The sequence below is a fragment of the Cornus florida genome, unplaced genomic scaffold, assembly GCF_030987335.1.
Source record: "Cornus florida cultivar Cherokee Brave unplaced genomic scaffold, ASM3098733v1 CherokeeBrave_3.0.0_Hap2_Chr08, whole genome shotgun sequence".
In the NCBI taxonomy this organism is placed as follows: domain Eukaryota; kingdom Viridiplantae; phylum Streptophyta; class Magnoliopsida; order Cornales; family Cornaceae; genus Cornus; species Cornus florida.
In genome coordinates this window covers 30,436,841-30,449,483 of record NW_026775578.1, presented here as the reverse complement: position 1 = coordinate 30,449,483, position 12,643 = coordinate 30,436,841, and the positions used below count along the sequence as shown (strand labels likewise).

The window sequence follows — 12,643 nt, the reverse complement described above, 5'->3', positions numbered from 1 at the left end:
GTCTCCATCAATTTCTTGCTACCCATTTTAATTCTCTCTCTTACTGATTTTCTTTTTCGTGAAATATTTGAAGAAATAAACAGAAGGTGGTTTTTCTATAGATATACATATATATGTTTGTGTGTGTTTGGGTGTGTGTTTGCGGATAATTGTAGGTTATACCCTATTTAGAAGTGGTTTGGAACACAACATGGATAGAAGAATTTGAAGTCGATATTTTGGTTGAAAGTTTCTGAGCTTCTAAATAAAATTAGTGTAAAAATAGTACTGTAACAGAGATTTTTAATGGATCCGGAAAATGAATTGTCACCAATGCTGCCGCGTGGATAGCTACTATTGGCTGTCGTTTGCTTCCAATTCGATGAACATTTAAATTAGCATCCGTAACAAATGACAGAATTTGAAGTTTATAAATTTCAAAACCCCTTGTTTTATCAATTTTGTTAATGTCATGTTTGAAAGCACAGGATTAACATTTTAGATAAAATAGGTTAAACTAATATTTGTCATTTGACAAATGACAGGATTTAAAGTTCAAAATTCATTTAATGTTGCCTTTGAAAGTACTAAATCAACGCTTTAGATAAAGTAGACGAAAGTTTAACTTAAAAATGACAGGGTTTATCAAATTTTGTAATGTTTGCGTTTGAGAGCGCCGGATCGACATCTTAATCCAAATGCAAAGCGCAAATTTGGTACTTCCAATCGTAAAGCTATTTCATTTTCTCTCAATTATAGGTGCCAATAATCAGAAACCAAGTATATATGTTCACTGATATAAATAAAATTGATATGAAGAAAACTGTGACAATGTGTTTGAGAAGTTCCCAACTACATTGCAAAGCTAAAATTCTCATTTTTCTGTACTGAACTCTACTGGCTAAGCAATGACTTTGCAATGCTTGTCACATTCTCCTCTGTAAAACCAAATTTCTTGAATGTATCCAAATAAGCACCACTAGCCCCAAATTCCTCCACCCCAACCACCACCCCTCCGCTGCCTACGTATTCCCTCCAACCGAGGGGCGACCCCGCCTCGATGCTCATCCACTTTGACACACTTGATGGCAATACAAGCTCCTTGTATTCCTTAGGTTGTCTATCAAAAAGCCTCCAGCACACAAGTGAGACCACCCTCACTCTCCTCCCTTCTTTCCTCAGCATTTTGGCACTACCCTTGCAGAGACATAGCTTTGATCCGGTACCTATCATTATAATCTCCGGTAGATCTTCCCCAGAATTGTCACTTATAATATATCCCCCTTTCTCAACTGCATTCACCGATGTCCCTTCCAGGTTTGCAGCTACCTTTTGCCTTGATAATGCAATAAGACTAGGTACATCTCTGTTTGCAACGGCCACTTTATAGGTTCTAGTTGTCTCATTGCCGTCCCCTGGACGGAAAACTAGAAGTCGTGGCACTGCTCGTAGGCCGGCAAGCTGTTCTACTGGTTGGTGGGTAGGGCCATCTTCCCCTAGACCAATCGAGTCGTGAGTCATAATGTAGATGACACCGACATAGCTCAGAGCAGACAGTCGGATGGAGTTCTTCATGTAGTCAGAGAAAATGAGGAAAGTGGCTGTAAATGGTATCAAGCCACTTCCATGCAATGCGATACCATTTGAGATTCCGGCCATTGCGTGCTCTTGAACTCTATATTGGATGTTGCGGCCCCATGGGGAGCGGGGCTGCTGGAAGTCTTCGTAGCCATGGAGATAGTCTTTGTTGGAGGTTGCAAGATCTGCACTGTCACCAATCAATCCTGGAAGCACTTTTGCAAGCTTGTTCAAGCACTTCTCAGAGTATCCTCGAGTGGCATCGACCGGATCAGATAGAGACCAATTCTATAGAAATTGTAACACAATGTCGTTACATAAATGAGGTCGGAAAATCTTTATAGCATCATTTAGAAGACTACAAAAAAGAGAGAAAAAATGAACACATTATAGAGGCGAAGCTCGATGCTACATATATAACCAACGGCGGGGACGGTGCCCCCAACCACACCATCAAACCCAATCGAACCACGTACACAAACCCACTGCCACCACCCCACTCCCACCACCACCATCACTGTAACGACCCACTCACCCACCTCACTAACCACGACCCGGCCTTTTCTCCATTGTCTTCAAAAATTAAACAACTCCTACTAAAATCACACACCATGAAACCCAATTGAAACCCGAAAAATCCACTGTCACCACTCCACTTCCGTTGGAATTTGACAATTCTCCTCCTCTGGTGCCGTCGCCGGTGTGTCGTACTTGTTACAGTCATGATCAAAGAAGAATTTTGGACTTCGTAAAACAAGCAGCTGGTTATTGCAGAATAATGCTTTGGTTGGGTTGGTTTAATTTGTGACATAGGTTCAGGCTCACGAATTGGGGTTTTCAGCCAAACTCGTCCCACGGAGTCGTCATATCCAAACTGAAGCGGATTTCAACTTATCGAAACGACTCAAAGGCCTTGCAGAGCTCTGATCAGGACAAAACACCATCGTTGTTAAGGTCCAGCAAGGCGAAACGCTTGTCGATGAGCCTTGTCTCTGACAAAGTCTTGTGAATTTGGGAAATTGGGTGGGAGGCATTTGGAACTGTTAAAAGGTATTAGGTCTGAATGTGAGTATTATTGTCTTTTCAAATTTATAAGGGCAATATAGTCCTTAAATTTAGAATTTGCATCAGGTGAGAGCATGTTGTCACGGGCTTAGAGTTTCAGCACCACTCTAGCTACTCCCGTGCGGCACGAAGATGTTGCTTCTACTCTTACAAGTGCTTGGTTAGCCTAACTCCCGTGCACACATTAGCCAACACACTCCCCTCGTGTCCTTACTAGTGTTGTAGTGGCCCTCGCCCTCTCTTCACTTGGCTTGTACACTCACACACACTAAGGCATTTAAGTTGGCAAGGAAAGAACACTTTTATTACTTCAAAGAATGCTTTGTACAAGGCTAGCACTCAAACTCTCTACAAGGCTCTCAAGACTCACTCTAGGACTTGTTGGCTACAAAATGAAGTCCTACTCCTATTTATAGGCATCCCCATCCCTAATGGATGGCTAGGATGCATTCTAACCAACAGTGGAGATCGATTCTCGAAAATCTTCTCCCACATTCTTCACACTTCCATACTTATCCACAAGTATCTACAATATTCTATAACTCTCCATACTACTCCACAAAATTCTAGAGAACTCTAGAATATACTACACATATCTAGAATCTTCCACACAACTCTAGACAACTCCGGAAGACTTTAGAAACTCCACTCGCCATGCAGTTGCCATGCAGCGTCCTCCTCAGTGTCTGCGTGTCGCCTGCGTGGCACAACCTCCATAGGCGGGGCGTAACATTCTCCCCCACCCATTTCCATGACGCCCTCGTCACGGTTTCTTCAGCTGACCCAGCCTCTCGCAGGTCATCAGCACTTGCGCATATGTCCTTGGCCCAAACGTACGAGCACCCTTCGGGAGATGTGAGGTCCTCACGAGCTCCATCGTGTTGACTGCCACCTCTGGATTCTCCTTCCTGCCCATGAGCTGTACCATGCATGTCACATTGCCTTCCTCGCCTCCAAGTATCATCAATGCACTAAAGCATGGTAGTGGCGCGACGTTGTTCCTGTCCATGAACTCTAACCCCAGTACCATGTCGTGGTCATCCATCTCCACAACCTGGAAGTCGGCCTTGCCCTTCCACCCTTGCATGCATAGCTCTACCTCCTTGCACACTCTGTTCACGCGTGCCTCATCGGAGTTGACGGCCTTGATCCAGCCCTCCGTCTTGCGCATCTCTAAGCCAAGTCGCTGCGCCTCTTTCGGGGTAATGAAGTTGTGTGTGGCGCTCGTGTCCACCAACGCTTGCACGGCTTTACCACCAACCTGCGCATCCACATAGCGCACCCCGGCTACCTTCTTCACCTTGCCCTTCTTGGTGTCATGCGCCATGCTACTCAGCATCTGCATAGCCCCCATGCACCTGTCTTCGTCGCTACCCGCATCGTCCACCTTGCCCTTGCCTTTATGCTTCACAAGGGCGCTCATGGTCTTTTTGTTTTGGCAGTGTCACAATATGTGCGGCCCTTCGCACAAGTAGCACTTCAACTCCCATTTGCCCTTGTCGTGGCGCTCCCCTTTGCCGCTAGCCTTGGACCTCTCTCCATGGTCCTTGCCCTTGTCATGGCGTGGGCGTCTCTCCTCATCGCTGTGCTCATCATCACTGAACTTGGGCGAGTCCCCTTTCTTGAAGCGCCGGTCTTCCCTACCTTTGCCGTGGTCCCTCTTGGGAGACGTGGCCCTCTTGTCGTAGCGCTTAAAGTCTTTAAGGCGCTCCGCTATAGCCATTGCGGATGCCAAGTCTCTAGGCTCCCTCCTTCTTAGCTCTGTGGCTACCCAAGACTGCAACCCATCAATGAACAAGCACACGCGTTGCCGCTCTGGCATTTCTAGCATCAAGTTGGAGTACTCCTTCACATACTCCCTTATACTGCCCTTCTGCTTCAGGCGCCTTAGGTTGATCATGGCGAGGTCCTCGACACACTCCGGGTAGAACTGCTTCTTGAGTTGCCTTTTGAACTCCTCCCATATATCAATCGCTCTTATGCCTCTACCGGTGAAGCGCTGCCTCCACCATAGAGCGGCAGTGTCCGTGAGGTACATGGTGCCTGTCTGCACCTTCTCCTCATCATCCTCGATCTCCATGCACTCGAAGTACCGCTCCATGTGCAAGAAGAAGTTGTCAATTTGGCGTACATTCCTTGCCCCATCATACTCCTTGGGCTCTGGCGTCTTTTTTTTCCTTGGCTTCACCACAACTTCGCGCGCCTGGGAGAATCCTTCTTGCACTCAGCAATCTCCACACGTAAGTCGTCTACTCGATCATGCAAGTCCCTTTCCTTCTCTCGCGCCTTGTTGGCGATGCCATCAATCAGCTCGTAGAGCTCCGCCATCCTTCTGTCGAGCTTGTTAAACTTGGTCTCCGTGTAGACCAAGTGTGTGGCAAGCTTCTCCTCCAAGCTCTGCTCCAAGACGTGGACTTGGTGGTCTCCTCCGCTAGCCATGTCTACTCCAACAAAGCCCCCTTGATGAACCTGCTCTGATACCAATTGTCACGGGCTTAGAGTTTCAGCACCACTCTAGCTACTCCAGTGCGGCACCAAGACGTTGCTTTTACTCTTGCAAGTGCTTGGTCAGCCTAACTCCCGTGCACACTTTAGCCAACACACTTCCCTCGTGCGCTTACTAGTGTTGTAGTGGCTCTCGCCCTCTCTTCACTTGGCTTGCACACTTACACACACTAAGGCACTTAAGTTGGCAAGGAAAAAACACTTCTATTACTTCAAAGAATGTTTTGTACAAGGCTAGCACTCAAACTCTTTACAAGGCTCTCAAGACTCACTCTAGGACTTGTTGGCTACAAAATGAAGTCCTACTCCTATTTATAGGCATCCCCATCCCTAATGGATGGCTAGGATGCATTCTAACCAATGGTGGAGATCGATTCTCTAGAATCTTGTCCCACCTTCTTCACACTTCCATACTTATCCACAAATATCTACAATATTCTAGAACTCTCCATGTAATACCCCTAATTTTAAAAGGATAGTCTCGGCATTTTTAATATTTATTGTATTGCATTTTTATTTATTTTATTGTCTTTATCGCATTGTTTTTCATTTGTTTAAATTGGTTTTATGTGCATTATTTGGTTTAATTAATTGCTTAATGGTTTATTTGTTTAATCAGTCATGTTACTTAATATGTTTTTGGTAACTGTTTATATAATTTTATTTATTGAATTAATTGTGATTTTATTTAATTGTTATTTTAATTGGTTTTGGTTTTGTTTGAATGGATTAATTGAGTATTTTCATTTTTATGTTAATGGGTTGTTTTTAAATTGACTTAATTTAATTTATTTAACTTAATTAGTTTAATTTAGATGTTTAAGTTCTTCACGGGGTAATTATTTTATTTATCTAAATTTAGGGTTTTAGGATTTATCGTTGGGCCGACTAAGTGTTGCATTAGGGCTCAAATTATACAAGGATTAGGGTTGGACTACTATGCCTATATATATGACCTTATGTGGGTTTAGAGTTTGAGGAAAAATACATAAAACTCTATTCCCGTATACAGTGATACAGAGAGTTGTGAGAGCAGAGAAACAGAGAGGGAACTTGAGTATTATACAGAGAGGTTCAAGGAAGGTTGGACGGGGTGTTTTCTGGGTTGAACCAAGAGCGTCGAAGGAGTAAGACAGTAGTCGAGGACGTTGACGGACAATTCAGAGACGGAGGTTTAGAGTTTCAAAGTCTGAAACTCAAGGCAAGTCTCTGTTCCGCTCTATCTCTTTAATCTGTATTCTGTACATGCTTAGAAAGACTCCAGTGATTAAACCAACATTAAAATGGATTAAATAAATGTTTAAATTTATCTTGAATGCATGTTTAAACTGTAATAAATCTCGTGAACCAAACTGGTGTAAGTTCTTAAAGTTTCTGTGATTTGTGGCATGCCGTTCTTGAGTTTAAGCTTGGTTTAATTGGGATTATTATTGTATGTCGGGGGCTTTCAAATAAATCTGGGACATTAAATAAACACCAGAATAGGAGTTTAAAATACTACAGAGGCTCTGGACTTCGCCGGAGGCGAAGAAGACGAACGGGTTAGGGGATGCGGCTCTCAAAAGAGGAGAGCCGGCTCACCAAAAGGGTAGAGCCGGCTCTAGGACTTGTAGAGCCGGCTCTACATGGGGTAGAGCCGGCTCCACATGAAGTGGAGGCGGCTCCACTAAGGGGGGAGCCGGCTCCAACTTTCTAGAGGCGGCTCCAACCCCTTTTCTTGAGGTTTTGTGTGGTTCTGGGTCCGGTTTGGCCTGTAGGAAGGTTTCTAGGTTGGTTCAGGGAATGTGGATGATCTGTATAATTATTCCAGAGATGTATAAACTGTTGGGAAGCATGTTGATGATATTATGTTGAAGTATGCACAAAGATAGGGTTCAACATTAAACTTGTTTGGGAAACAGTGGATGAAAGGAATTGAAACTAGTATATTGTTCTTACTATTTTCTGAAACAATTGGGGTTCTTTGTCTAAATTAAAGACATTAAACATGTCTTAACTGTGTACAAGTATATAGTTATTTATCCGGAAACATAAATCTATTTAGCTGGAATTAATTGATGATTACTTTTCCGTTGATTGCATTAATTATGGTTCTGTTTGGAGGAATTAAATGTGCAGTTTTATTTCATGTATTTAAATGACTGGAATTGAGATTCTAAAATTGTTATTGGATGCATAATTTAGTTATACACATGTTAAACTGTAATTATGCAAATTTTGGAGTATGGTTGATTAGTATCTGATACTGTTTCCATCAACTGTGTTAACTGGAGGAGCTAAATGTACAGTCTTTTCATTTATATCAAGAACTGTAATGGGATATCTAAATCTTATATGGGATGTATAAATTGGTCGTGTACATGCTAGAATATATTTATGTTTATTCTGGGATGTGGTTAATAAGTAATTTTACGGTGTTATTAACTACGAAAATTGGAGGATGGTATGCGCCGGTATGGGACGGTGTCATACTAGGTACGGATTAGTTCAGACACTAAGCCTACCTAAATTTGGATTAAGGGATGGATTAATCATAAAGATTAAGTCCATCACCAACATATGTCATATCAATTGTGAATTGAATGATCCACTATGGTTTCAGGATGGATTTGTTATACATATATCAGGCCACTACACAGATGGATGGTATTATGTATTAGGAGGAGTACGGACTTTATATATATATTATATGGTGCCGTGGTATGAGTTTGAGTCTCATGACCATGGTTAGGGCGCGTATATCGCCTAGGATGGATAATTGGACATAGGTGTTGTTCCCTGGTAGGTCTAGGTACTCATGCCCACCTTAGGGTGCGTATTTGCATGTTGCCTTCTAATCAGGCTGAGACAAACCTACTGGACTAGCGAGCGTCCTATAGTGTGTACTATATACTTATATGGACTACTCTAGTTATTGTTGAGTCTTCCTAGGATGTATCTGCGTATCGGATTACTGTTTGGATTGTAGTAGATCAGGACTTGCATGTGGGCCTGACCCACTTCTTTATTTTTCAGGTGTTCGTCAGTTCCAGGGTTAGAGCTTAAATGTGCAGAGCAGATACAGATATTCATTCCTCCGACTATGTAGGAATCTCCTTTATGTTAGCTTTGGTCTTTATTTCTGTTATTTTCAGTTCCGGTTTGAGAATCTTTAATAAGGGGTTCAATGGATGGATTCCCAAGTTGTAAACCTATGGGGTTTGGATTTAACGGATTTTAAATAATTATATTATTTTAAGGATTTTCAATTAGCATTCTTTCAGCTTATTATTTTTAATTCTTATTTTATCTTGTATTCTGTGTTCGATTACATATTAATTGTTTGACATCCCTCGGGTTTGGGCCCGAGCCTGATCAACCCATGTCTCGGATCCGAGGGGTATCACACTCCATACCACTCCACACAATTCTAGAGAACTCTAGAATATACTACACATATTTAGAATTTTCTACACAACTCTAGACAATTCCGAAAAACTCTAGAAACTCCACTCGCCATACAGTTGCTATGTAGCGTCCTCCTCAGCATCTGCGTGTCGCCTGCGTGGCACAACCTCCATAGGCGGGGCGTAACAATGTGCTGTGTTTAATGGCAATATTTGACCGGCGTATTGTCGGATGAAGTGGTCTACAATAAAAATATATACTTGATGGGGTTATTTGTAATTTTTATAGCTTAGGGAATTTATTGCAAATTTATCAATAATTCCCCCGACCCTATTATTATTATTATTATTTTTTTTTCTTTTTAAGATTAATTGATTGCACTTTTCTCTTTAGATTAATTGATTGAAATAACAATCTCTGTTCTTGACAATTTATGGGTACCTTTCAATGTATCAGAAAAAGAGACATATAAATAATTGAAATAACAATCTTGTTTTCTTCTATATGATTCTACATGCATGAACCTTTTTTTTGTTTAATCTTATAAAAGCAATTTTAAAGGGTTAATGTCAAACTTGATGACTTGGTAATCAGGACTCGATACTTCGAGAAACTCTTCTTGTACTTTTCATCCTTCTAACTTTTTAAAAATTGTTGTTAACTAAAATTCTGGTTAAATTTTTTATTTTCATTGACAAGAAAGTCACACTATTTTGAGAATGGTAAAAGCGATACATGTACTATAACTTAATACCTATCCAAATACTTTGTGCTAATATTTATTGTATTTTTTTTTTTTATAATTTTAGCATAAAAAAAAATATTGAAATTGTCAAATTTGTGATTACAAGTTTAAATGTAAATAATATATTAAGTGTTTAATATATAATGTACCAAATGGACACATTATCATCTGGGTGATTGCTTAGGATTATGATTTATCAATGTTGAAGAGTTAAAATTAGGGATGTGTGTAATTTCGGTTTGAGTTAGGGTTAGAGTTAAAAATCTAACCTAAACTCAATTTGAAATGGATTAGGTTTTGAAAATTATTAAACATATTCTAACCCGATTTCTGGATGTTTTTTTTTTCCTAATGGATTTCTGGATTAATAAGCCTATGCAAATCAATTTTGAACCAACCTACTGCGCTCTAAGTTTAAATCAGTCAAGTTTTGACAACAATATACTTTCTTTGTTGAGGTTGATTGATTCAATTGGTTCTCTATTTTTCAGTGCCAATATCTGCATAAATTGAATTAATAATAAAAATATATATATTATAGGCCTCAAATGGTTAATAAAAATTCTCTATGGTCAATTGAGAATATGAAAATTTAATTGAAAAAGCAAACATAATGATGAGGGTTATCATTTTTACAATGGGAATGGTCGCGGTTGCGGTTGCAATGTTGTATTGAATTCGGTATGACCTATAACGTTTTACTTTTTTGTTCTTATAAGGTTACTAATCTTTTTCTTATATATGGCAGGAAGATAGCATTGCTCCCAGAACATCTAATGCCCATCTAATTATAGATAAAAGTCAGTTATTTCTATAAAAAAATATATAAGGGCAGAAAGAACTTCTTCCCACTAACATTCTTTAAAATGACTAAGTTTAAGCCTCCATATGATGATTATAAATGAGACTTTCACTCTTTATATAATGATATTCATTCCTCTTTTAGAATATTCTCTAAACCTCCACATCTCTATAGCATGGAAAGGCCCACAAGGGGCGTGCCCCCTACACAGTCAATTTTTAATTGTTTTATTATATATTTAATTTTATAAAATTTGACAAAATGTCCATTTAATTAACAAATACAACCCACTTGTATTGTGTGTTTGTTGTGGAGATTTATTACACTTTATTTTTGGTACATTTTTTTTTTTGGAATTCAGTCTTCTCTGCATTCATATTGTTCTCCATTATGCATTGAAGATTAATAAAATTAAAATTTATGACAAGATTTGAGATGGCATTGGATCCTAAGACCATGATATTATTTAATGATCATTGTACTCCATTATTCACTCTTTGACCCCGTAGTAAAAACCCAATTTACCTTCTTAATGAAACAAAAAAAAAAAAAAAATACTATAATTCCAAGTTTACTCTTAATTTCATCTTTATTTCTTCTTCTTCGAGTCCCACTTTTCTTCTGTCTTTTGTGATCCTAGACCTGATTACATTATCAAATATAATTATGTTATTTTTTGAGATCACCGAATTAATATCTTAAATTGGAAATTGAAAGAAATTTAGTTTAAAAATTGTATTAAATTTTTTCTAATCTCAAATTCAAATCACTAATTCAGTGTCACCAAACATAACATAATATGTTATGAGTACTGAGTCTGCGTCTTGAATTTGGAATTAAAGAACCTTAATACGCTCAAAACTTGAGATAATGGAATCAATTGAAAATAAAGAATTAACTAATATTCGAGTAAAAATTTTCTCAATTCCAATGTAAAGAGTTAGTAGATGCCTCGATAGTCTAGTGGTTAGTATTTTTGGTGAATTTTGGGAGTGCCAGGCTTCGACTTTTGTATCTACTAATTTAACTTCTAACTCTTCTTGCCTTGTAAAAAAAAATAAAAAATAAAAAATAAAAAATTGTAAAGAATTAACTAAACCATAAAAAAACACTTAGCATAACTATGACATAAGGTTTTCATATAACCAACAACTCTCAAGTGGTGGAAATTTTTTTTTATTAAATTGACTTTAACATATGCTGGAATAAACCAATTAGACTAGTAAAAACTTCAAGTACGTACTTATGAATCATCAGAAAGAACAACTTCCAATGGTGTCTGTCAAATCTCCATGCTAGGCACAAATATTTAGTATTGAAAAATAAAAGATAATAATAATAAAAAAATTCTTGCAACAACCTATTTATTACAACAAATAATCAAAACAAAAATTTTGCTAGTCTGATAAATATATATATATATATATATATATATATATATATATATATAATGATGCTATATATATATAATAATTTAATCCCATTCCTGCTTCTGGTTCTGAAAAGTGCGGTGACCACCGGTAATTTGTTTGCAAAAAGCTTCACAGCTTCCCTCACAAACGGAAGTGGTTGCTCCTCCCACCTTCATGCATGTGGGCATACATTTCTCAACACATTTATTCCGTTTTTGATTCACATCCCATCACTACCAATGCTACTATTATCAACACCACCTGCGTCTCCATCAATTTCTTGCTACCCATTTTAATTCTCTCTATCTTACTGATTTTCTTTCTCGTGAAATATTTGAAGAAATAAACAGGTGGTGGTTTTTCTGTAGATGTACATGTATGTGTGTGTTTGTGGATAATTGTAGGTTATACCCTATTAGAAGTGGTTTGGAGCACAACATGGGTACAAGAATTTGAAGTCGATATTTTGGTTGAAAGTTTCCGAGTTTCTAAACAAAATTAGTGTAAAAATAGTACTATAACAAAGATTTTATGGATCCAGAATATGACTTGTCACCAATGGTGCCACGTGGATAGCTACTATTGGTTGTCGTTGCTTCCCACAAATGAGATACCACCTTATTTTTGTGATTTCATGTTACTAAATCCTTCCTGGTCAAGTTTAATGAATTTTTGTCCCACGTCTGATGCAGATGAAGGGAATTATAAGGTATAGAAGGAAGTCAGTCTTCAAATTAAGTGTAGTGAAATTTCAAAATAAAATGGGTGAAAATTTAAATTAGCATCGGTTACAAATGACAGAATTTGAAGTTTATATATATCATCAAAACCCTTTCTTTTATTGATTTTGATAATGTTACATAGAGTACCGAATCAACAACCTAGATAAAATAGATAAAATAAGTTAAATGAACATTTGTAACTAAAACTTATTATTTTATCAATTTTGGTAATGTGGCTTTTGAAATTACGGAATCAACACTTGAATAAAATAGATAAAAGTTCAACTTAAACTTCGATGACAAATGACAGGGTTTGTCAAAATTTGTAATGTTCGCGCTTGAGAGCAACGGAACTGCAACTTGATCCAAATTCAAAGTGCAGATTTGGTGCTCCCAACTCTAATGTAAAGCTATTTCAGTTTTTCTCAATTTTTTGTGCCAATAATCA

At 38.5% G+C, this 12,643-nt stretch overlaps 1 protein-coding gene across 1 annotated transcript; it reads right to left on the bottom strand.

Moving 5' to 3' along the window:
- Positions 1 to 873: 873 nt before the first annotated feature.
- On the bottom strand, positions 874 to 4,045 carry LOC132269971 (transketolase, chloroplastic-like). Its single transcript, XM_059771194.1, has 2 exons — positions 3,431 to 4,045; positions 874 to 1,845 (listed from the first exon to the last, which is right to left on the bottom strand). The coding sequence occupies exons 1-2, from the start codon at positions 4,043 to 4,045 to the stop codon at positions 874 to 876; spliced, it is 1,587 nt and encodes a 528-aa protein (XP_059627177.1).
- Between the last annotated feature and the right edge of the window lie 8,598 nt (positions 4,046 to 12,643).

Bases quoted from the DNA above. Each gene is read 5' to 3' on its own strand.
- LOC132269971 (XM_059771194.1), bottom strand. From the start codon at position 4,045: ATGAGCGCCCTTGTGAAGCATAAAGGCAAGGGCAAGGTGGACGATGCG. The intron at 1,846-3,430 runs GTGCTGATGACC...CAATTTCTATAG, and splicing joins GGCCAAGGACATATGCGCAA to AATTGGTCTCTATCTGATCC.